This window comes from Drosophila guanche, unplaced genomic scaffold, assembly GCF_900245975.1.
Source record: "Drosophila guanche unplaced genomic scaffold, DGUA_6, whole genome shotgun sequence".
Lineage (NCBI taxonomy): Eukaryota > Metazoa > Arthropoda > Insecta > Diptera > Drosophilidae > Drosophila > Drosophila guanche.
In genome coordinates this window covers 3,709,419-3,735,517 of record NW_022995746.1, presented here as the reverse complement: position 1 = coordinate 3,735,517, position 26,099 = coordinate 3,709,419, and the positions used below count along the sequence as shown (strand labels likewise).

Sequence of the window (26,099 nt, the reverse complement as noted above, 5' to 3'; positions counted from 1 at the left end):
AGCTGAATGGCCCTGAAGCAGGAGGTGGAGAAAGGGCACAGCCTGTCAGTGGGCGGTGTGCTTGAGCATATGCTGAGGGCCCACTGTAAGTCACAATGATGATGGAACCCAAAAAGGATCTTTGATTATTTGCATAAAAAAGAACGCATTGCATCGCTTGATTTCGCATTTCGCATTTCGCTTTTCGTTCCCATTTCCTATGCCATTCGATTCCATTTCCATCTGAATTATTCATATACCCCAACACCCCGTCCACTCCATAGAAAGGACAGTGGCAGAGGGCAGAGGGCAGGGGTGAGCATTGAAAAATGTCAACTCAAGTGGTCGTCACATGCGACATCAGCGACATGGGGTAATATGCGCTCTGTGCCAGCCAGCCTGATGACAAGAACTCAAAGTCAGTGGGTGGACAATGAGGTTGTTCAGTGAATATAAATATTTTAAAATAAATATTTCGATTTTGAAGTGCATTATAATTAATACTGAATGAAGTTGTCATGACTTTCTACTACAATTTCACTACCTTCAAAGTGCCTGCCTGCATTTGTGATATTTATATATATTTGGAGACTCACGAACCATTTTTGTAGATTTTTTATACCTAAGAAAATGCAGAGCTTGTACCAATTAAATTCTTCATTAAGTTTGCATCTAATAATGATCTTAAGATTGAGGATTAATAGGAGAGTTCTTCAGGAAAAATTCTACAAAAATATGTATGCAAATCTGTAAGAAATATTATTTTCTGATTAAAAGCATTCCCCATTCGTTGATGCCCAACATATGTGGGTATACTTTACACCCATCTCGATTTGATTAATTGCGCTCTGCCCTAACATATTCAGACTGTCATTTGTGACACATCCTTGCCAGAAAGGGGCAGGCAAACACGTGAAGAGGTGGAACGCAGCTTGTGTTGCATTTTTATGAGCAGCCTCAAGAGCTCCGACATCCATCTTTCAGTTTCTGTACGAGACCGAGATTCGAGTCGGAGTCTGTGCCCGCCTTTTCCTGAGCAGCAGATCAAAGCGTTATGCAAATGATTTTGGCGTGTGCCAGGTCCTGCCTCGCAGTTGTCTGGTGGCCTTAGTCCTTGCCACCTGCGGAGTTACAGCCGAGTGGAACTGGGCTTCGTTGAGTGTCGAGTGGGGGCAGGGACTGCCAGGCAGCGGCAGCTCGCCACTAATTAAGTTGCAAATGTCATGCGGCTGTCGGTGGGACAGTTTAGAGCCCATTAAACGCAACTCGACTGAGTCGCGTAATGCTGCAATAATTGTTTTCATTAGGCGCTGGCTGTGCATCCATTTGCATTATTTAAGCTTAGGATCGCAGGAGACAATCTCAAGGGGATCCCTCATTCAGTTGCTCAGTTATTTGCATATGTGTGGGGGGCTTCCCTTTCTTCGTTTTAATATTAAATCGTTCCCTTACTTAAACATAAATCTCTACCAAATGTAATCCCAATCGCAGCTTTAGCTATGAATATTAAGAATAACCTTAGGAAGATTGCAGAGCTTTCAAACCACAATCTGCTTGGATGTACTCTAAATCCCAAGCACCTTTTATATGTTGCAGATTATTTTGTTGAATAATACCGATATTAATCCGAATCCATCACCGCAAACTCACCTATTTCTATGATAAACATTATCATACCTAAACCTTTTATCCCCTTCCCATGCCCAAGAATAACCATTTTCGATGTAATATTTGAAGAATTGATTTATTGCTTAAACATTATCAATAATATCACTTAAGTTCTAAACAATTTCAAAGCATCCACCGGTTCGATTCGTTTGTTAAAATGTTGTTTAACTCGTTTTTGCAATGGATTAAACACACACAGAGACACATCGAGGGCTACATCTAGTACAACTCTAAGTTACATTTTGCCCGAAACGCTCGCAAGTAGAGGCAAATCCGAAAACATTTCCTATAAGTGTATCAAAGGCGCACTCCAGAGGATCTGTGTAGATTGGCTACACAGAACTCAGTGCGTGGTGGGTTGGGGATGAGGGGAGACATTCAGAACTATCTAGATCGCACGATCATATATCTATACACATAAGGAGAGAGAGCGATGCTTAGGTGTAAAGTGAGTATATCTAAGGGGAATGCAACGTTTATCGTTTTAAGGGGAACAATTCTTATATGGCTATGATCTATCTACAGTTAGACACGCACTTGGACACATATGAAAGAGTTATCATAGAGGTTCGTAGAGTGTTTCTAATATGTGGAGTGTGGGGGCAGTATTGCACAAGTTGAAACCATTTGGTGGCTGTTGTTCTTGGGGTTAGGGGCTCTGGTGGGTAGATCTGGATCTCTGTCATCCTAGAAGAGTCCATTCAGGGCTTGTACAGCGCTGCTCAGCGCCGTGCAGCTTAGCTCTGGGGATGTCGCACCACTCCTGGGTGGGGCAGATTCCCCTGCTTCCTGGGAAGTGCTTGCTGTGGTTGCAGCGGCTGCCGCTGCCACAAACTGCAGTCAATCGATGAGCAAATCGCTCCTGGCCGTCGACGTGGATGTGGCCGTAGTTGTTACCGTCGCCGTGGAGCTGGTCGTGGAGATCGATGCCGTGGCCGTAGCCGAATTCAGACTGTCCGCATAGTATCGCTGTCAAAATACTTTCGCTATGAAGGGCACATTCTCCAGTGCGGCTGCGGAGAGCCTTTGCTGCTGCTGGTGTTGTGGATGCGGCGGCTGTTGGTGCTGCTGCTGCTGCTGGGATGCGGGATGTGCGAGCTGCAGAAAGGCCGATCCCCCGGGATAGTCTCCATGCAGACTGGATGGCGGCACTGCCAGCGGATGGAAGCCCGCCGGCGACTGGTACTGGGAGCGTGGCCAGGCGGGATTGCTCGTCTCTCCGCTGGACAGTGGCGGAGTCGTCACATTGATGGGCGGCGACATGCTGCCCTCGGAGGAGTCCGGCGTCAGCTGACTGGCCTGACTGTAGCTGGAGAGTGGCTCGCGGCGGGTGTACTCCCTGCGCCGCTCGTAGGCCGGCGGCAGATCATCGTCCAGCAGATCCCCACCGATCTCGTGCAGCTTCCGCATGTGCTTCTTCAGGTCAAAGTTGCGGCAGAAGCCCTTGGCGCAGACGCGGCACGTGTAGGGCTTCTTGTCGTTGTGCGTGTGCATGTGGAAGGTGAGGTTGTAGATCTGGTGGAAGGCCTTGTTGCAGATGCTGCACTTGTACGCCTTCTCCCCGCTGTGGGTGAGCTTGTGGTTCTTGTAGTTGCCCTTCTGGTGGAACCCCTTGCCGCAGTACTCGCACACAAAGGGCTTGTAGCCCGCGTGGATCCTCGCGTGGGTGTTCAGTGTGGAGGAGCGATTGAAGGCCTTGCCGCAGGTCTGGCACTTGTGCGGCTTCTCCGACGTGTGGATGATCTTGTGGCGGCACAGGGTGGATGCCTGCCGAAAACCCTTGCCGCAGACTTTGCACACAAAGGGGCGTGCCCCCGTGTGGACGGGCATGTGGCGCGTGAGATTGTAGTGCGCGTTGAAGACCTTTCCGCACTCCAAGCACGAGAAGGTCTTGGGTTTGCCTCCGTTCGCCGATCCCGGGCTGCTGTCATCGAGTGAGCCGTGTGGGGAGGCGGACCTGGAGCGTGGACCTGCACTGGAGGAGGCGGCTCCTGCAGTGGGTGTGGTGGCTCCTGCTGCTGCTGCTGCTGGTGGTGGCGTGGTCACGCCCTGCTCGGGCTGCGAGCGCTTCCTCTTCAGCGAGGGGGCACCCAAGCCGCTGGCATGAGCAGTTCTCTGACCCACCGGTGACTTCTCCAGCGTCTGCTGCATCGTGGGCACCTGCTGGGATTGGGCAGCAGCAGCCACAGCTGCCGCAGCGGCCAGGGGATGCCCCAGATTGCGGCGCAGCGACTGCGAGTGATGGAGACTCGCGTTCAGGGAGGCGGTGAAGCTACTCAGGTGGGCGGCACTGGCTAGAGTCTGCTGCTGAGCGGTGAGTGCGGCGTATTGTGCCGCTGCAGCGGCACACATCAGCTGATTGGGGGCATAGTAGAGCAGGGGATACTGGGAGAGCAGCTCCTGGTGGCGGGAGCTGACGAACTGCTGCACGGCCGAGGCGGAGGGCGACACGGAGGAGGAGATGGCACCGGCCGAGCCGGGCACGTACTTCTTGAAGGCGGAGTCATAGTTGACGGCAGCCGCCGAGTGGGGTGTCTGCTCCAGGCTGATCACCTCAATGGGGCTGCAGGAGCGCTCCGAATCGGCATCAATGTCGGCATCCTCTTCCTCCTCATCGACCAGGATGCTGGCGGATGCTGGACGCTGCACCGGTGGCACAGACACCGATTGATGCGGCTTGTGGTCCGGCTCCATAATCTTGGCAATGGAGAACTTCAGCGGACAGGATCGCTTGGCATCGCTGCTGCTGCCAGTATTGGTGGTGGTGTTTTGGTGTTGATTCATGCCGCCGGCGTTGGACTGATCCGAGGCGGCGCTCTCCATGACGGGACTCTTCGATGGCGGCATCATTGCAATAACACCCGCTGGACTACACGGTTGCATGCCACGCGGACTCTGCAATAAATAAGAACAAAGAGAGAACACAAATGAGTCAAGGATCCTTTCTCTCCACGATGTGTGTATGCAAACTAAGCAACGGGCTATCAATTAATACTGAGCATACGCCTCCATTGTTATCCCTTGGCCAGGATCCAGTCAAGTGCAACTAATGCGCCAATAAATATGCGTTGCGAAAACAAACTCCAGGGAGAGCCTACGAGAGGGCGTGCTCCCAGCGGCAGGACATTTTTGCATATCCCTGGGATCCGGCCATCGTTCATGGCCAGTCAGCGGGTTGCAATTAAAACAAAACCGCATTTGCGTTTAATATGTTTTTTTATTCCCCCGATATTTCCCAATACAAATTTTTTTGCATATTTTTAACCCGTGCGCGGTCCAGATCCCCGGCTCACGCATCACTTAACCCAAACAATGCCCCAAAGGGCTTCAACTCTTTCGCTTTTCTTTTTAGCATATTGCCAACAATCATAACACAATCCAGGGAATACTTATTCTTATTCCCAATCGAAGGTTGTTTTTGGCGCGGGTCTTGGCTTTATTTGCAAATCATTAAATCGTTTACACTTGGATGCAAGTGTAAGGTCTCTGCCGGTCGTCGGTCTATGGTCTATGGTCTCCATCTTCCACATGTGCTTTCGAGTGTTCCTAATGTGCGACATCCGGTGTGATTACCGCTTTGCTTTCCTTTCCTTTCCTCAACCTAACTTAACCCTCCTCGTGATTTTTCTGTTTTTAATTAACTTGATTTGACGCCTCAGTAAGTAGCTCTAAAGGGCACACACACACACACACACACACACACACACTCAAATCCAAGGCTAACTCGGAGTCTGAGTAGTTTCTCTCTCTAAGTGTTGCTTAAGATTAATATGATTAAAAAAGGGGGCTGGTCATATTTCACACGCTGACCTCGAACACAGAGGCAGAGACGGACAACTTTCAATTGAAACTTTGGCACTTTTTCCCCCTTAATTTGAGACCCATATAAGTTCGTTTAGTTCTTGTTTTGGTTGAGTGCCCCGAATTATGTTGGTGTTCTAGTGGCCTCTTGAGAGTTCTCTCTTTTTTGGGGGCAACTCTTGGAGAGTGTGGAATTAAGCTTATTAAATGTGTGGGCGCAAAATATTGTTAATAATTGACAGAACATAGGGGAGAGGTTTGCCACAAGTTGGGGAAGTTTATTAATATTTACATGTGGAATGGTTTAGTTGCAAGTCGATGGATGTAAGATATATTGCAAGATGGTTGCAATGGCTTCTAAAATAGTTATATTATAGCATTCATTGTTGTGTAAATGTTTCCCTAAGAAATTCTAAAAGCTAGTGCCAAAAACTTGCTACAAATCAATCAATCCAATAATTTGAAATATTGTTAATAAATAGATTCAAACTGTAACCAAATATCTCATTAAATCAAATCGAATTTCATTTAATGATTGAAATTAAGTAAATACCCAACAATATTTCAATATAAAATTAAAAGTCGAATCAGTTTCAATTACAATAATTATTGAATTAATTATAAAGAACTGTCACAGCTTTATTACCACTGACCCACTGAGAGGTTTGCACAGAAATATCACCCCATAAAAGGATCAACTTCCCGTCGGAGAAGCACAACAACCCAGGGCGAAACTCCACAAACTTAAGCATAATTATTATCTATAAAGGAATGATACGTACAAAGTAAACCATATTTAGGCGCTGCCTATGTGGATATCCAATGCGTGTTGGCTGGACGACAGACAGAAAGACACTCTGCAGCCACTCTTCAAATACACTCGATGATGGACAACTCCCACACAATTATTAAAACACACACAACAATTTTCAACTTGTTTAAAGTTTGTTCTTTTTATTTTTCACTGGCTATTTTGTTGTTTTTGACTCGTAAAAAGTTATTTGCTCGGGTGGAATACGTAGACGGAGCGCGATTGTGGAAGGGAAGCGCTGTGTTCAGCACAGGATCAGCGACCGAAGCGGAATGATGGCAAACACACGGGAGTGCGGGCCTTAAGAAATATGAAAAGGACACACGCAAAACGAAAGGCAGGCCCGACAGGAGCAGCTCAGCTGGGAGTGAGCAAAAGGACGAGCGTGCCTGCTTCGGCAGAGGGTTGCGAAACAACCCCCGAAAATGAAAATCTCTGAGCGAAAGAGAAAGGCAGCTGTACGGGGAGAGAAAGAGAGAGTGAGTGAGCCACCAAGGGACAGAGCAGGATGGCCAGCTTGAGTCCTGCGAAGGGAGAACTTCATTATGACGTTGAGATTGGATGGGTCCTAACGCTCTGGCGTCGACGGCGACTGAGCCATCGACTGCATTATGAATGAAAAGACAAAATGTCGAATTGGAATATTATAGAGAAAGGCAGAGCAAAAGAGAGAGAAAGAGAAAGAGAAAGCAAGAGCAAGAGAGAGGGAAAGAGGCAGAGGCTGAGACCGCCCCTAAAATATTTATACGAGATAGAGCGGTGAGGGAAGAGCCAACGGAAGATACATAGAGAGGGTGTACCAGCAGGAGGAGAAGAGTGAAAGGGAGTGCTTAGGGTAGAGAGAGTGTGTGACAGAGAAGGCTATACGGGCTATGGCAACCTTTTGGCCGTATTCCTTTCACACTTGATTTTGGATGAGTCGCAGACACCAAAAAAATGGCAGCACAGATACCCAGAGCAGACCCCTCCAACCGTACTCCTCCCTCGCTCGAGTTGACTTTTTCCCACTAGTCCAACAGTCAAAACCCCCCACCCCCATCCATACCAATCTAAGCTCTTGTCTTTTGTTGTGCCTTTCAATTGTCGTTTTGGCATTTCGTTTTATCAGCGTCTTTGTTTGCTCACCTTTCGCCTGCCAGCGGGCAAGGCGCACTCCTCGCACTCTTTCACTCTCTCTCTCTGCCATTTTATATGTGTATCTCTCGTTTCCTTTAAGTTGTATGCCTTTTCCCCAGCTCAAGAATCCCCTTCCGTGCACTAGGCAAATATAATCTCATATTCATTTTGATGATATCTCTCTCTCCGCTCCCACGCGACTTTCTTCAAGTTTGTTTGCTCTGGGAGCGTCCTATCCGAGAGGCCTGGCAATGCGCATCCTGGAGTTGTGCAGTTGCAGCTAACGGGACACACAAAAGCACAACTGTTTAGGGGTCTACGGGCAAAAGGGACAGGCTGCGCGAAACGAGTGAGCAGCCGCCAAGGACATACGATAGTAGCCGCCGCCATTTTCATTGCATTTTTATGTAAACGAAAACATCCTCGACTTTAGCTCATTGTGGCGACTCGACTCTTGTGTGGGGAAATCGATATGCAAATATCCGTCCTTTGTTGATTAGATATCTGCATTGAAATTGTATATTTTCGAGGAAAAGGGGAGGATGTTACTTGGAATAGTGTGGGAGAAGTGATGGAGAGATGGAAATGCAAGAAGAATTCGGATCCGAGTTGTCTCTTGGGTAGAATAGAATAAAATGTGTGCTTAAATTCCCCTATTAACCCTCGAAACGTGCGCCCATGACAACCAAAAAAGGTCATTCGTATTTCATTTCCACATTCACATTGGCATTGGCCTCCCTGCCAGATTGGGGGCCACTCTAGTGCTCGGGTGTGCAACCTCCATGTGGACTTGTTTGCCGGCAACTTGTGTCCAGCCGAGTTCTGTTTCAACAAACTCGCTTGTCACTCATCATAAAATAGCCAGAAACAAACTATCATCATCGTCATCCAGAAAGTGATGATGATTACATGCACATTTTTAGTTGCAAAATGACTATCAAATGTAGAAATGTGCAATCTGCATTAAGTTAAATAAATAAAACGGGGGGAAAAAGCTTTTACTGCAACAGCAAAAAAAAATAACGAAAAAAAAACTGGATATGCAACAGCGAAAACGACAACGGCCTCTGATCCACCTTAAACTCACACGTTGGCATTTCCGGCTTGCTTTTGTGTTCCCTCTGAAGTTCCCATTCATTCTCCATCTGAAGCTTCTTCTCTCGCTGCTGACACTCTTGCATATTATGTATGCTGTTCCAAGGGGGATGTGTCCAGTCTGTTGGTTCATCTGCTGCATCCTATACTGTTCCCACTCATGCTTAAACAGCTACTCCACTTCTTGCTCCATTTATACTCCCTCTTAGTCGAACTATTCAATTTCCTCTCCACAGTCACTTCCTCTTTACATCCAAGATTTGAAAAAATAATATGACGCCACCTCATAAATACTCTCCGAATGGTCATATCTTTTTCAACACAAAATCCAAGAAAAAAGGAAGCTAAACGAAAGAACGGGAACGCTTCACCTCATAAAAATACACCTTGTGGCTGCTAAACCACCTGGTCCATCTGCTACTCCCTCCCACTCATGCTTCATTTGGCTCCACGCTCTCAGCTTCTGTGTCTCTGCCTTACTCCCACTCAGGCTCCCTCTGCTGACCAACTCTGCTGACAACGAACCGGTAATCCCTCTCTTGCTCCATCTACTCTCTCTCTCATTTTTTGCGATTCAAAGGCCATGCAAGCATGACCAAACACGATGCTGGCTTACACAAACAAGCACACACACTCGGAAAGAGAGAGGCAGCAAAAAGAGGTGACAGAAGGCGACCCGATGGAAGGTGAAGACGGCCACGGTGAGGCAGAGGAGAAGAGAGTGCAGCTCGTCCAGAGGGGCGGTCGGATAGCAGGGAGGGCAGTGAGTGCAATGGTCTGGCAGAGTGGACTAACTGTAAATGCAGAGCAGCGCAGCAGCAGCACCAGCAGCCAACTACAACAACAAAAGCTTGAAAGTCCCGCAAAATGTGCAAAAATAAAATATCAGAGCAACAACAACAACAAAAAGAGCCTGCAAAAGTGCAAAAGAGGGAGACGGACAGAGATGCAAATAGTGCAGAGTGCAAAGGTAACACAGAGTGCCAGAGTGGAACACACCGAGCGTAAGAGGGAGAGGGCAAGAGAGTGAGTGCGAGTGCAAGCTCATTTTGTTTGTTTCATCAGGCTTCAATGTCCTTTTTTTTTGCATCCATGCCCTAGCCTGTGCTTTCTTTTTTAATTTTTAATGAGTTTTCAAAATGGTTGTGGTGCTCTTGGATTTCGCTTTTATTTTTAGGCTTTTTTTTTTGTTGTATAATTTCGAGAGCCTGCAGTTCATTTTGGGCAAACATACATAAATTATGAACGAGTATGTCAAAGCGTCCAAAGGTAGGGATATTTGTGGGAGTATGGAAAAAATAGTTTATGAGTTGATATAAAGGCTTTCAAAATAAGGGAAGATAAATAATATTTGTATATATTTTAAAGCACTTTAAGGTGCTAGTTTTGGCATTTAGAATGAAAACTAAACTAAGATTATACCCATAAACATACAGATTTCTTACCAACTCAAATCACAAATCTTTCGTTTTACATTCTGCCACACCTTCCCATACGCAGTACTTAGCAACCTTTTAGTTATCGCACCCACTACCAGTACGCCCTCTGACTGCTCTACTAAACCAATAAAACATTTGCACAACTCACATTTCGTGCCACATCGAATTAACCTTAAAATTGAAGATTTACACCTTCGCAAGCGAAAAGCTGGGGCTTTGATGCACAGGGAAATGCATAATAGAGCAAACGACAGTTTTTCCAATGAACCCAATCAATGAGCGTGTTCCCAGAGAGATAGAGAGTCCTCTCAGTGGCTTGCATAATCTGTGCGGTAAGCCATGGGCGATTACAAGGCATTATACAAGAGATCCGTCCACGTCCCTGTCCCAGATTGCGAGAGTGAGTGAGTGAGTGCTGTATCCATGAGATACATTTGGTTACTTAAGCGGGTCTATGTCGTCTATGCATATGTGTAACTAGGACACAATGTCCAGCCACTGGACAATGGCGAGTGATGAGAGCCTCTCCTGCCGGACCAAAGGGAAACTCAACATCTGCCTTTGGACTTGTATCTGTACCTCGGCTATGGTTATGTGTGGGTGCTTGTGTGTCCCCTGGGGCAACGGAATATCCGATTTGCGAAATGAAACAATTGCGGTGTTTGACCAATTTTACAATTGATGTAATCCTACAAATCCTGCCTATATTAGCGCTGAGCCGCTTCCTCCTTGCCTCCATTACGATTGTCAAATTGAAATGTTTTCGGTTCATTCAAGAGTAAACACACACGCTCATACTCACAGGACTCTCTCCTCTCCATTCTATCCAGGCAGATACCATGTTGAAACATGTTTATGTGGGCTATGGGTCCGTAGGTTTATAATAATATTTTGCTAACCTTCTTTTGCGCTCAAGTAAAAGTTCAAAAAGATTTCGGCCGCTGTATTGTCCTGCCTCCTGCCTCCTGCTCCTGCTTCTGCTTCTGCTACGCCGATTACCGATTACCAACACACAGATTAAGGGATGTTCGCTGGAGTGGGAAAGGGAAGCAAGAGCGGGAGCGGGAGCAGTAGCGGGAGCGAAACAGATCTAAACAATCGGCTTGGCAGGTTTCTCTTTCTGCATTCTACTGGCTGTGCTACTGCTTTTGCTCCTGACCAATTCATAGGCGCGCAATTAGACGAGTTTAGGCCATTGTCTGGGTGCTGGCCATAGACAGATTTCGTGTGGCTGGTTCCTCCTTTGATCCGCTATATCCCTAAATCTGTGCACTCGACCATGATCTATCTGTTCCCATCTCTCTCTCTGCCTGCTTTTGTGTCGCGAGTATTTGGCGCGTTTAAATAGATTAACCGCCTGGCAATTTGCTCGGTTCCTATCTCCGATCTTTTACCTACCATCGAGGACATTCCCTACCATGTTCCGCTTCTGCCAATTCCTGTTCCCATTTCACTCCATCTCTATCGCTCTCTTTCTCTTTTTTTACAATTAGCTGCGGCCGCCTCCTTTGTTTGCCATCTTAATCTTGAGTAAATTAGTTCATTAAGAGGTTAATTCCCCATAACACCCACAAATTAGACCAAAGCAATGCGAGTGTACACAAAAGGAGGACATTTGTCCATGTCCTGAGAATAAGAGCGCTTCTGTTTCTTAGGTGAATTTGTGTATGGTTGGATGAGGAAATAGTTTTAGTGTTTCATAGAGTTTACTGTGGGGGAGGTGTAGAAACCATAAAACAAACTAAATGTTTATCAGAAATGCAGGAAATATTTCTTTGGATTACAGATTGTGGGAATAAATCGAATAAAACCTTACCCCACCAAAGCCATCCCCATAGATTATATATCCCAACCTCACCTATCTCATCTCCAAAGCATTAACTGCTTCTGCCACTGACAACCCAAACCAATACCCTTTTACAATTTATTTATATCACACCTTAAGCCCAATTATTATTTTTTCCCACCATTTATAGACTGAACATGAGTTGACCATGCCAATTATTGCCCCAGCCCGTTGACCGACTAATCGCATTAGACAAAATTTAAATTTCTAACATGCATTTGACACTTTCCGGCACACTTTCTCCTTCCGTTGAGGTTTACTCCCGCTAAACTAAACTTTTAAAATGAATTTGCCAAAACAAATCTATAAAAAAAAAAACCCAAATCCCTTTCTTGTGTGAAAGAAATAATTTTTTAATGGACAGTAATAGGCTTAAGCAGGCATTAACATGTTTAGCAGATTGCCAATGCCAAAAAGATGAGAACCAAAATGATTTCCGGCGCGTGACCCACAAACCGATGTCATTCTCTGGTATAACATCATCATCGGAAGTTCCAGGGAAATGTTTTTTAGGTGAACTTTGCAAAGGGTTGCTGGGTTCGGGTTCGGGTTTGGGTTTGGATTTGGTTTGGTTTGGGTCACCCTTGGAAACTTTTCGGTTATTGTTGGATTTTGTTGTGGGTCTGGTTTCGGGTTCGAATTCGGCCTTTGATTCGGTCCTCTCTTCTTTTTCTGCTGTGGGTGTTTGTTTGAAAAGTACTTGTTTAATCGGTTTGTTTGTGACATTTCTATTGCCTCCCCCTCGAGGCTGGCTCTTTGTTTATTTAGTGGTAGGCCTGACACGCGTTTGACGCCCACACAGAAGCCCGAAAACCACCCAGTCGAGAGTCGTAATGCTGAAAGAGTTTTCACTCTGCACCGCCACCACCAACACCACAGAGAAACACCAGACACACCCAGCCAGCATCTCCACACCATTCTAAGCCGAGTGGGTGTGTCTGTTTTGTGGGTTACACGACAACTCATCATCGTACTCATCCCCAGACTCCTTCCTCACCATGCTCAGCCTCCTCATCATTCTCAGAATCTGTTTATGCGAGGTAGTAGAAGGGTATATTGGTGACAGCTGTTTAGAGCCCATAACGTGGTTAGCAAATCAGGAACTGTGCCTTTTTAGGTGCAAAAAAAAGTGTAGAAAATCGAAATTAAAGCGGAATGAAAAAACAAATCAAAATCCACCTTACCATCTTTCGGAGCTCTTGGAGATTTGAAAGATCTTAAATTATTTTTGCTGATAAAATGGTTCTCTTCTCTACCAATTTCCAAAGTCAGAAAGTCACCTTTGAAACATCTGTGCATTCCCATTACGTTTTTCAACCATAAAAGAGTGCCCTATAAAGTGGTCATAAGACCAGCGAAATGATCTTCTACTCATTAATACAATTTAGCATCTACCTAGTACGTAGTAAATACATCAAAATAAGAGGCATCTTTTAAGTCGAAATGAGTCACATTAATTGTTCCTTCGGGTGGTGCACGGGTGGCACGGGGAGGCCATCGCTTAAGTGCTGCCAAACAAAAAGAACACATTTACAGGATGGTTTTTATTTCTCCCCCTTTTCCGGCTCTAAGTCCTAGTCTCTGCTGCACCCCCTGCCGCTGAGGAGGAGTAGGAGGAGCGGAGTGTGAATTGTAATTACAGTGGAAATCAGCTTTTGGCACTTGTTCGGCTTCCTTCGGGGCTTCCTCCGGCAAGGCTTGGTGGGTGGGATTGACTGCCTGCCCCATACATGTTAATGTGTGAGTGTATGGTATCACTGTGTGTGCGACTGTGTGCTGCATCTGTGTGTGGTTGGTTGGTGAATTTCTTTGTCTGTTTTGAGGTCGTTTGAAGTGCTTGGGATACGTAGTATGTCCTCTCCTACTCTCCCCATCCAGCCACAATGAATGAAAGATTTTCGCATGTGACGCGTGATTTATTTTTTTCCCTAATTGGCTTTCGATGCGTATGCTGGCATTTTCCCTACCACCGCACTCCACTCCCTTCTCTCCTCTTCTACTCCCCGCTCTTCTGTCATAATTTCTTTCCGCATTTTGACAGCATCGAAATATTCCTGATTTGATGTCTGTAGGGGGCGTTACTCTTTATATTCCTGGCAGTAGGTGTCACCGGAAATTGTGGCTTAGCTAAGGGAAATTAAATAGCAGTAAGAGGGGGGGATTGGGGGTGGGTTGTAGCATGTTCCGGTTGTGGCTGGGGAATTATTTTTCGCCCACATTGGCAAAACATATTTATTAGCGAAATTGAGTGTGAAGGCGAGTCATTTATCTGGAGTTGGAGATTCCATTTGGATTTATCTCTGGCTTGGGAGCCGCTTAAGTGGATTGTTGGGATGTGTGGCCTATGGCCTATGAATGGGAAATATGAAGTGTTTTTGGGCACCAGCAAAGTTAAAGGGGAACAAAATTTGTATTTAAGAAGATAATTAATGAGGGAGATGGCCTTGGGTATAGGTTTTTGAGGGATTAGAGTGGGTTTAGGGTTAAACTAGAGGGCAGGAAGTTTTTGTTTGATTATGGAAAGCATATATAAAAATCTTTGGCCTGTTCTTTCTGTTGTTTTTCTTCAGTTTAATATTTTGGAGGATAATTTAAATATTTCCTATAAGCTTGCATTTACAGCTGTAATTTTTAATACAAAACTATTCCGAAATCCTGCACATTCTCTTATCCACCACAGCAATCTCTCCCCCTGCTCATGGTGGTCTTTCGCAATCATTTTTGCATATGCCCACAAATGTTTTACATAATTTGCACCCCCAACCCATAGGGAAATGCTCTGAAGCGTAAGCCGCAGCTGCAGCCGGAGGATCGCCGGTCAGTGGATCAATAGGTCAGCCGCAGAAATTAACCACAATTAGGAAATTAGGTTTATCAGATCATTGATCAATATTGAGCAAGCAGAAAGAGAAAACACTTTGCCAGCTGAAAATGTTTCACAAAAAAGAAATATCCATTGATTTGTAGAGAGTGGAAACGCTCAAAGGATTTTGGCAGTAATTTGTGCTAATTTGGGTCCATTAGATGTCCGGGATATACAGACCCATGAGAGAGGGAGAGAGAGGGAGCACAACAATAGGCATGCCGCTGAGCAGTAGCAAAGGATTTAAGTTTGCCGCTGTCTAATAACCCATCAAAATATAGTCGAAACATGTCAAAATACTGTCAATACATTTCCCAAATCTCTCCCGTTCTCTCTCTCCCTTTCCCTTTCCCTACAATCTCTCTGCACTTGTGCACAATTGTTCTCTGGAGAGGGACACGGAATTGAGAAAGGTCTGCCAGCTTTGAAAAGGGCCGACAACTCCGTTCGTCTACCTAAAACCCCTAGATCTTTCCACCATTATAGTACGAGGGGTTATGTGCCCCTATTGTGCCCGACGCGGAATGGCTCTGGGCCAGGCCTAGAGAACCGAACCTGCGCTCGGCTTAGGCCTGTCATTTGGACTGCTTAGTCGTTTAATTGTGCTTAAATGTATGCATAGCTTATAAAATATTTGCCTTAAATATTTTGGTTAAATCAAGAAAGGGTACAACATAACGCAGGATACGGCTGAGACCACAGCAAATGTGTGAATCAGTTAAAGAAAGGGAAACGATACGCTTGAGGAATTCAGCCTGAGGTTAAAGTGGTACAAGAAGTGATGTAAGTGGAAAAAAAGAATTTGCAATCATTTTCTTCTTTCAACAATTATCTTCTCTATGTTTTGTATTATTTTATACAATGTATTAGCTAATATTCTGAATTTCCAAATGAAATTTCATTCAGTATTAAACCACGAAAACCATTTCCATAGCTGAATGTTAATATCCTGAAAACCAGCATGAATTCCTTTAGCCCAAACTAGTCCCAACTTTGCCATCAGCATCAGAAGTGACTCAAAAGAAAGCCAATAATAAGTACTTATGGGAAAATTGGCCTTAAAGCGTCGCCGGACACGACACTCCACCGAAGCGGACAGCCAGAAGGGATTCGGACATGACCGGAAATAAGTAAAAGCCAATAAATCAGCCAAAGAGGAAGTCAGGCAAACAACCAATGAGAGGAAACACACACAAAAAAGCACACAACGATTGGGAAAATCGAGCCGAAGGAAAAACAAAGTAAACTCAACTTTTCCCCCCTCTCCAACACCCACGTCACCCACAGTTCCACCGGAAGATGAGCTAATAGAGGCGCGTGGCCGCGTGGCGACGTTCAATTTGTTGCAATTATAATTGTATTGGTTGTGGGTCGCGTGTCCGTGTCCGGCACGAAGGAGATGTCAAAATGTTGCATAACCCGCTTAACCGCAGTAGAGGCAGAGTGGGGGGCGCAGAGGGGGTGGCACAACATAACTTCCAGCCCAAAAATGTTGACACGCGTTGAAAATTTAACATTTTCCTGGGACTCGGACAACCGTTTGACTTGGACCCAGCCCCGCAATGCGTATACCAATTCCCGGTTTTGGGTTTGAGTTCCTTTTTTTGCTGTTGGTCCTGGCAGGTTGTCGCGGAGGAACTCAACCCTTGTGCGGCGCTTGTTCCGGCGAAGTGTCGCCCTTTGCGTTATGTTGTTGCTTTTTTTTATGACAGGAAGCGGCAGTCGACGGCACACGGCACCGCTTTTCCACCGAACAACATTTCATATCCTTATGCTAATCATTTGGGAAGTGTTTTATTTGCTATTATGATTTCTGTTGCTGCAGCGTGGGAGAATGCCGTGTCCCCTGTTCCTGCTTCCTCTCCTGACATGATAGTTAAATATTTTGTTAGGGCTCGTCAGGCCTCCAAAAAGGGGTTTAAAGTGTAACAAGGTAATTAGCTTAAACGGAAAAGGGAATGGGTCCTGTATGGTTATGACAGTTAAATTGATGGGAATATGTTTTCGCGGCGGAATGGGACTAAATGTTGAGTGAATTAGGGGATTATAAAATATATTTCGGATGGTGTTTTTAGTAGAATGATTGTTGAATGAATGTGGTCTGTGGTTTATGGAGAATCCAACTGAGTTGTGGCAGAACTTATACTCTCTGACACCAGAAGCTGCGGAGGTGTCAATCAAATTTGTAGAGATCAAAAACTCAGCTGACATTGAACAGAGATACCCCTAAGAAAGGATCCTTAATTTTCTTCTTATCTTATATGTAAATGAAGAAGACAGCTGCCCAGACGCCAACAAATACTTCAATAATCACGTTTGCCGTGACACAATTATTATGCAAGAGTTAGAAGTACAGAAACCATGCGCCATATAATTATAGTTTCAGGCATTAAATTCCCCTTCCTTTGCCTTCTGTTTTCTCTTTGCGCAATCTTAGAGTCAGGCCAGACGCGTCACCTTGAACGAAGGAATAGAGGAATCTTCCCTAGAGCCACACAGAGGAGAACACACAACGACATCCTGTCGCCTACTCGCATTACAGCAAGCTGGCACGAGCCAAATTATAATGCCAAAAATCTCGTCATCTCGTCACCGTCGTCCTGCGACTGCTTGTCGTAGTCTTCGTTGGCAGAAAGAAAGAAAGAAAAGCGCACAGAACCAGCAATTAATGAGCAGTTGTTTAGTTAGCAAAGCACTCAAAGGACAATGCCAGGAGCTGGGACTGCGACAGCCACTGGCACTGACAGCCTACACAAAAGGACACGCCATAATAGGGAGCACATGGGGAGAAATCAGAGAGCGAGAACATATGCATTTAATTCTAGAATTGAAAGCATAAAATTTCGCTTTCATTCGTAGGACTTCTTTTGCACATTTCGAATATAATTAACCGGAAGCGCGGCACACGCGCCAGGACGCGAACAGGATGAGAGTAGGACGCCGCCGCACGCCGACGCTCGCCCCGAAGACGCTCTGAAGGCGAGAGGACATTCCAGCGATCGGATCGCGTGTCAACAACCGTAGAAAGAAAAAGCATTTCCGCCGAAAGCGAAATCAAATGTCAGGCCAGGACGAACGATGGTGAACGCCCCACAAAAAAAAAACTAAAGAGGCAACCGGTTTTTGCCAGGATAATCATGGAAGATGATGATCGGCGATGATGATGATGTTGTTGATCGTTGTGTAAGGAGCAAACAAGTCGCTCGATTATCCCTTTCTGCCCACTTCAAGGAGCCGCAAGACAAGACCTCTCGCCGACAGCTGCACCACCAGAGAGAAAAGGAATCTCAGTGGCAGCCGCAGCATAAATACAATTGTTCACCGAGCTCCGGCACATTGCTTCCTGTCTTCGAGGCACCGGAAGGATCAGCGCCGTCGTCTCTAGCTGAGGGTTGCTCGGGGGCACAGGCGCTGCCACAGCCACAGCCTTGCTCCTAGCAGCACACGTCTCCCCTCCTGTCTCTGTGTTTTTCGCCGAGTAGGCGATGCCTCCTTTTGGAGGCGGATACCTTGGTGTGTGTCGCATATGTAGCAATTAACCAGCCCCGCTCTTGTCATCCGAACATGTGCAAATAACTTCACGATAGAAACCCGTATATGTGCTTGGCCTTGTCCTTGGCGGCATAGCGCGTGCCGTGTGGTTCTAGGAGGCGTCTTCTATGGGGCGTGTAGCGCCTGCTGCAGTACGTCATCCGATCTGCTCCTTGAGGGTTTTATTCTGATTGAGCTAAGATTGAGAAGTGAAGCAGCAGCTGCCTCGCTCTCTGTTTAATGAACTTCTTATAATGTGCAGTAAGGCAATTGAACGGCACAGCAATCAAGGACAAGGTGCAATCTTTGAAAGTGTTTGGGACAACGGAAAATCATTTTTCGATTTTCCCACAAAGCGGAACTGTACCATCTTGAAGAAGACTTCGATGCAGCTGGAGTTCTGCAGGGGTTTTTCCAAGAGCATGTGTAATCCTTTAGTGAAGTTTTGTGTCAACTTTTGAACGATCATCCTTGCTCTGTAAGCCAACTTTCAATCCCTGAACTCCTTCATTCTTATAGCCAAATAAAAACTGCTCTCCTGCTGTGTGTCTGTTGCCCCACAATAATAAAAAAAACAGCTCTGCACCCTCTCCACATTCCTATTACGAGTTGTCCAGGCTAATTGACCAAACGGCCACTTCAGTGCTCAATGAGCGCAACAATGGAATCAGCTACTCCTCCCGACCCCAAGGACTCCCCCGTGGCACCAGAGTCCATGGCAACATGAGCAATAAAGTTTAATATCCGCCTCGAGTGCAATGCAGAAATGTTTTGCATAATCTGCCCTCAGGGCACACACAGTACACGAGACTCGTACTCGTACTCGTATAGAGCCAGAAATAAAACCGTCGGAAGGTGTAGATAAATCACGTAGCAGGACAATGGCAAACAAGTGAGAAAACTCCCCCCGAAGGCAAAGAGAAAAAAAGGGGACACTTTCAATGGAGTCGAAAACGAAAGCGCGGAAAGATAAGTGAGAGATAAAAAACACTCTGGACTGCAAATGGGTAAATTTTCACATTTCGACGATTACTCTATTTAAGGAATTTCAGTCTGTGATAGGGGTAGTGGCAGTGGGGGTAAGGGTACGGGTTGAGCGGGTGGCAGGTCCAGTGTCTGGTTCAATTTGATTAATTTGTTAACAAACTGAAAGTAGCAACAGCCAAGCGGCGAATGCTTTGAGTAATTGCCGAGAGTCACGGCACAGAATGAAACGCTCCAGGACGCAACCTCTCACCCCTATATTAGCTAAAAGCGCATGAAGATCTCAGCGGGTTGATAGGAGCAAAGCAGCAGAAGCATAAGCAGAACCGAGGACCGTACCGAAAAGAAAGGCACAAAATTGAGCACTTGAATGCCCTTCCAAATGGAGTTCCACTTTTACCGGGAGGGAGTTAAAAGAGATTCCTTAAGAGTTCCTTAGCATAATCTGAATCGGGGGATCTATTGATTAACCCAAAAGACATTAAGCAGACGACGCCAAGCTCCAGCCAGCGACAATTTATGCAGATACATTTGTTTGTGTGTGTGTACACATACCTGAACATTCGCATTGTTCTATAAATATTTAAACGCGCACAACAAGACATCAACGGAGTAGAACGAAACGCACATAAAATGTATATTTAAATAGCTGTTTTTTGTAGAGAGGCGAGCGAGTGTTTTCTAGAATTTCTTTTTAATATTTCTCTATTTCGAATCCTAGGGTACTCCAACGGATTTCAATTTTCGGGCTGTCAGTTTTCTTGCGTAATTTGCCGTCAGTTGTCTTATAGACCCTTTGGCGCAGCGGATAGCGCGTTGGACTTCTAATCCAAAGGTCGCGGGTTCGATCCCCGCAAGGGTTGAAGAAATCAAATCTCTTATTATTCTTTTTTTCGCCAAGTTGTAATAATCTAATCGACTATTACGTGCAGCATAGGGGTTTTCAGGTTTTTCTATTAGTAACAAACAAAGTTTAATTTGCAGAAATATATATTATGTATTTATGTACACGAATATGTACATATTTACATAAACATTTGTATGTACATAATAATCAAAACAATCTTGTGTTTATTTTTGGGTACACTGTCAGTTTACTCTTGAAATGTTACAAATGTTTTCATTAAGTATTAAAATGGGGTACATAGGGGTAGAGCATTCCGCTTTACTCTACTCTCACCCTACCACCCACTTTCAACCTCATTAAGCAGAGCAAACAGCTCTCCTCTCATTCCCTTCTCGCTGTCACTTTGTGTGTGTTTCGCAAAAACCTGAACGGGGAATGTGGAAGGGGACATTTGTGTTTTTGGAAAAAGTGTAATTTTCAATTAAAAGTAAACTGACAAACGGCAAACAAATTGGCGCCCTCTTCAAAACTATTTGCACGGGGCAAACAGCATCATAAGTATCTATGTATCCACAAGATACATTAAGCAAACTAAAGGAAAAACGCTACAAAGAGTGGAGGCAGCCAGGCAGAGTGAAGTGGAGTGAAGAAATCTCGACTGCCGCAAGCCCAAGCGCAAATAAAGCGGAAATTTTTGAATCGCGCAGTTCAAGCGTAAATTGCAACAGCTGTCAAGTAGGAGAGTGCGCGTGGTAGTATCTGAGTATCTGCTAGATACATTTCGCAGCGCAATGGCAAACTAGCTGATAAACAGCCTATTAAAACTGTTTACACGACCAATGCAAATATTGACAGAATGATGCAGGGCTTCTCTTTACCGCTCTACCACTCTCCACCTCACCCTTCCACCACGAATCTATCTTTATAGAGGGTTGATTTATCCATGAGATACACGTACCTTTCCAATGCTGGAAACGCGGCAATTTGTTGTCGCTTGTCAAATGATCAGCGCCGCACACACACACACACACCCATAGATATAAACACACACAAATACGTGATGCTAAATCAAATGCAATTCCGCCATTTTGTTTCGACTGGTACGCCTTCAAATGTGCAATCACAGACCCCGACCCAGACCCCACACATTTTCTATACTATAAATAAATTCCCCATTTACTGGTAGGTAATGCGCCGACAGTCTGGGCTACAGCCCTCCTCTATCTCTGGCTGGCATTGTGCACTATAATTTACATATCATCGACCTCTGTTGCTGTCTGACTGACTGACTTTTGCATGTTGGTAATCTCTTTTTAAATGATTTCCAGGGTGCAAACTCTGATTGTTGCAAGTGGAGCATTTTTCGCTGAAAGCTCTTTTCCAGGTCAAAGCAATGAAAGAAGAAAATTGGATTGAAATAATCGAGCACTAATAAATTGAGTCAAAGAAAGGAGCAAGGTTAGAGCTATCAGATAAATGTATACAAGATGCACTCAGTCAGAAATCTTGATGGCAATAATCGAACTAAAGGAGACTTCTGGGTTGATCTCTTCCTGCCTTCTAATTTAATCTGTTTTGTTCTCAGTACATTTTTCAGTTATATTTTATTATCAGATGCTTTGAATATGCCCTCAATAATTTATTCCTATATTGTCCATTTTTGGTAGATCTCTTTGCTAACTGATCGCATTTTACTCTTGTTCATCTGTAGTTCAGCCCGTGAGCACCTTTTTTCAATCATTTATGGAACTCTGCTGTATCTCTGATCATGGCATGGTTCAACCCTATTTATTGAGAAACAAGTTCAATGCAGTTAAACAGCTAGTACAAGTATTCCCATTCTGCACACTGGAGATCTACGCAACAGACTTGACCCCCTGAGGAATCGCAAGCCATGCAACGTCATTTGTGTAACCCTTTTCTGTCCACCATCGAATGTGGGCAAAAATGTGACCCACTGTGCACAGTCGACGGCAAGTTCCGCACTTTTTTCCCTACTCCAAACTAACAATTTTCGCCACAGGAAAGAGAGTGGAATCCAAAGAGCAAAGAAAAACCCCTAACGAGGTCCAAAGTTATTTATAGAGCTGCACAGAGGAAGTGGCAAATAATGCAAATATCTAAGCATGCAAGTGGCTCGGGGAAACGCCTCGACAAACTTTGACTTCAGAGCGATATTAAGCATGCGCCATGTGGTACAGCCAAAAGAGGGAATACAACAAAAAAAGAACAAAGAAGCGAACCAAACAGAATGAAAGCAGCTGCAAAAGGAGCGCAGACAAAAGCGCACAAGGATAGGACTACCAGAATGATGACGATGATGGAATAACTGCAATTAGGAATAATAAACAAAAAGTTACAGCCATCGAAACAGAGAGGGTGAGGTCCTGAACGGTGTGTTTGGTGGGGGGTTACATTAAAACTACATAAACGCAGACTTAATTGCGGGTTTTTCAAACGAACGAACCCTGGGCTTCCCGGGCTCTGTTGCGAGTTCTTTTTTTGCGCACTTGAATCGCAGTCCTCTATATAGGGGTTAGTTCTGGATCAGCAGTTGCTACAAAAAATGGCTACACATGGCAGCCTCTAACAGCCTCTGCCTTTTGCTACCCCCCTTATCAAGCGCACCCAAAAGCGAACAAAAAATAGAGCAACCATCCCAACAGCAAAATGGTTGTCGTCTATGTTTTTTTTTGCCATAACTGAAAGTCAGCGCAGGGGAGTGAGGCTGCCATTTAGCTGCAGCCCAGCAATAGCCAACAAATCCCTAGAATTTGTATCTAATAAACTTCCATATGCAAGCAGCGAACCATCCATTCATCCATTCATTCTTTAGCTGGTTTATTAGGCCTGAAATGTTTGATTGAGTTCAAACCAGACATATGAGGGTGCCCAGAGCTATGGCTCTGCTCTCTTTATTGCATGATTTTCGGTGGTTGTTCTGTGTGTCTGCCACTGTTGCACTTACAAGTTGATTATGTTGATTTTTTAACCATTCTTTTTTTTCCAGCCGACTGACTGGCGGACTGTTCAAGTGCTGCCCAACGCGTTGAGTGATTCGTTTGAGACTTAGGGCGGAAGGGGGTTCATTTTATTATTAAATATTGATATGATATAAAGTCAGAGATATGTAAGAGATACATCAGATAAGCTGGCTTAATTAAGAAACGTTTCGGGCTGCTAAGGCAACCATTTTCGATAGAAGATATATTTTTTCAAATCCCTTTTTTATGGTTCGATTTTATAGTGTAGCAGATGCTGCCACTTCACGTCTCTTTGTGTTGAGAAAGAAAGGGAATTATCATTTTTTCGGACTGTTCTTTTACGTTAATTCTTTCAGAATTTAAATCGGTGCTTAAGAGTACTGAAACATTTTTACAACCTTAGAAACTTTCTTCAGCTATAAGTGGAAACCAATTCCTGAACTTAAGTACATTTTTGCACTACCCAAGTTGTACCTAAAGATATTTAAATTGTGTCAAAATCATGAATAAAGTCTGCTAGTTATATTTACCGCAATCTTAGGCTTATAAATAATTTCCACACATTTTATTTAGCATCCACAGCCATGCGTATCCTCACTCGATAACCCCCAAACGGAACCAAAATAAAAAATAAAATACAAATAAAGAAGGGAACTAATAATAAACAGCAGTGAAGAGCGCTTCAAGTGACAACAAAAGGCAAATATTTACATTAACCAATGTAGATTAAGCAGGAGAGTGGAGAGCATGGCGAAAGCGAAGGACTCTCCACCGCAGGACCACCACAACGGACCAAAGAACGCAATTCCTCAGAGGGCACACCGCTAAGTCTTTTATGAAAATATATGCAAGTTGGCAGCGCGACTCAAGCACTTTAGTGGGCTGCTGCAGGACTCCAGACTCCGGCTTCTGCTACGCTTCCGCGTACAGCAGGATATAGCGAGGGCAGCGGAACTGCCGCAAAGAGCTCTGTGCAAATAAACAATTAAAATGTCACAATGATTGCCGGCTTACCCGTGTCAGGAAATCAAAAAACCAAAAACGGGGGAAAAAAACCACAAAATAGAAGGAAGAAATTTGTAAACGCTTTTGTGGTACATACCCCAACCACGGTGTGGAATGCTCCTCAAACCCTTGAAGGACTTCTGCATATTGTGTGTTGATTCAAAAGCGCATTTTACAGGAGCGGAGGGAGAGAGGGAAGCAGCGCAACCACGTGGCTCCGGCTGTAAGACTGAAGCAAGATTTTACCCCCCAGCCAGGACCAGACGACTGTGGACGGTGCTCACTCAGGCGTAGAGACCACAAAGGCGAGGGCGAGAGCAACTGCGAGTGCGAGTGCGAGTCCTGTCAAGGCGTTGGGCCTCTAACCAGCCACAGCGCCAGAAATCCCAATTAAAAATAAAGAAAGGCAAAACGAAAGTTAAACAGGCCAAAAACCTCATGTTAAGTCAAGTGAAGCTTCCCGAGGTTCCCATCCTTTCGGGGGAGAATCCTTCCATCCTGCTGGGCGTCTGTGACATTAACAATTGATAGACGACAGACGACAGACGACACCCGCCAACAGGCGACAACAACTGAACATTTGACAGATTGTCGCTCTCCGTTGGCAGCTTCTAAGGACACTTTCCATTTCATTTCACACACAGTCAGACACACACACACACACGTCTGATCCTTAGTGAAGTTGCCTCCGGGGCACCCAACTCGAGTGGCTCCGTTTTTTCGGGCTGCTGGTGTCCGTCTGCGCCACTGGGGCAAGTGGCAAGCAAGCCAAGCAGTCGAGTGGCTGGCTTAGCCGCTAGTTGGCATTTAACAGTCGCTGGCTTAAATAATTCAGTTCTGTGGGTTTCTGGGCAAAGTTTCCCCGGGGGACTAGTGCCTTTCTCGGTTAGAGGCGTCTGAAGGGAGAGACAATTGCCTAACAATGAAAATGTATTGGGTAAGGTTGGACCAACTAGTCTTGGGCTTACTTTGTTTTGTAACGATTCAAGTCGGACTCGAGTTCTCTAAGCTGTTAATATTTGGTATTTTGGGTACAAGTGGAAGAGATATAAATATTTTAAAATTATGATAAGCTGTTTAAACGTTTACTAAGTGGAATTAGTCTTTTGGAAGAACCATAAGCTATCATCCATATTATAGCAACCATGGCAATAATTGATAGCTTTTTCAGAGACTATTAAAATATTAGCATATCCCTAAATAAATATTATATCTGTCTCATAGACAAACACGTTTAGAACTTGTTATAAATCTACTTCAATTCCATTTGGATTATAAAAACAAAAGTTGCCAAAACGTTTCATAATTTCCGTAAATATAAAAATCAATTTCAATATTGGAAAATCTAACAAAACACAAACAACAATTAAAACACAAAGATGAAAGGAGTGTAAATATATTCAGACTTACCTCAAAACAAGGATGAATTTTGCCAATCACCGTGAGGGAAGATGTTCGTTTTATTTGGCAGAAATATGCTGATGCTCCTCGAAATGTTTGCACGTAGCAATTAATATCCCTTTTTTGATGTCTTGTGAGCTTGTGTTAATATTTAAATGGAATCTGAAATTTCTTGAGCACTTCAAAGAGTCTGTTTTGGGGGCAAAGTTGCCGATGATTTTGCCGCTGCTGCCACTAATCGGCTGCAGGTCAGATTCTTGTTTGTTTTAGGGATTATCTCCCACACTCGAACACACTGTGCCGCGCACACACTGAGACGCTCCTCACACTACCCCGCTCTCATTCACGGAGCGAGTCCTTGAAGGAGCTTTGGTGCTGGTGCTGCAGCCGGGACGAGAATATACTTTTGCGACCGCGCGTTCAAGACGTCAATTTCGTAATGCAAATATTTGATTTATGAATTCAAAGTAAATTAAGGCGAAAACAAAAAGCAACAGCAACAACAGACAGCCAGAGAGTGTCGTAGGAGACGGCAGGATGTATGGCAACGACGACGACGACGACGACGAGTCCTGTGCCCCGCGTGCCAGAGTCAAATATGGCGACGCTAAGCACGGTAAACGGCAAAGCGACAAACAGCAAACGGCCAACGGTAATTTTATCCAACAAGAGCGCGCCTGCTCTCTGTCCTCGCTCCGGCTCTGGCTCTGGCTCTATCTCTGTCTCGCT

The 26,099-nt window shown here is 44.9% G+C and overlaps 1 protein-coding gene and 1 non-coding gene across 4 annotated transcripts; one reads left to right on the top strand and one right to left on the bottom strand.

Moving 5' to 3' along the window:
- Positions 1-1,717: 1,717 nt before the first annotated feature.
- Positions 1,718-26,099, bottom strand: LOC117582327 (fez family zinc finger protein erm). 3 transcript variants are annotated; one of them, XM_034269976.1, is made up of 3 exons: positions 6,231-6,546; positions 3,663-4,542; positions 1,718-2,685 (listed from the first exon to the last, which is right to left on the bottom strand). In XM_034269976.1, the coding sequence occupies exons 1-3, from the start codon at positions 6,240-6,242 to the stop codon at positions 2,330-2,332; spliced, it is 1,248 nt and encodes a 415-aa protein (XP_034125867.1). In that variant the 5' UTR covers positions 6,243-6,546; the 3' UTR covers positions 1,718-2,329. The 3 variants fall into 3 exon arrangements, with proteins under 3 accessions (XP_034125867.1, XP_034125866.1, XP_034125865.1); XM_034269975.1 differs by lacking the exon at positions 6,231-6,546 and adding an exon at positions 25,380-26,099 and having other exon boundaries at positions 2,523-4,542; XM_034269974.1 differs by having other exon boundaries at positions 2,523-4,542; positions 6,231-6,545.
- Trnar-ucu lies at positions 19,924-19,996 on the top strand. The gene has a single exon. It is a non-coding gene; the product is annotated as a tRNA-Arg (tRNA).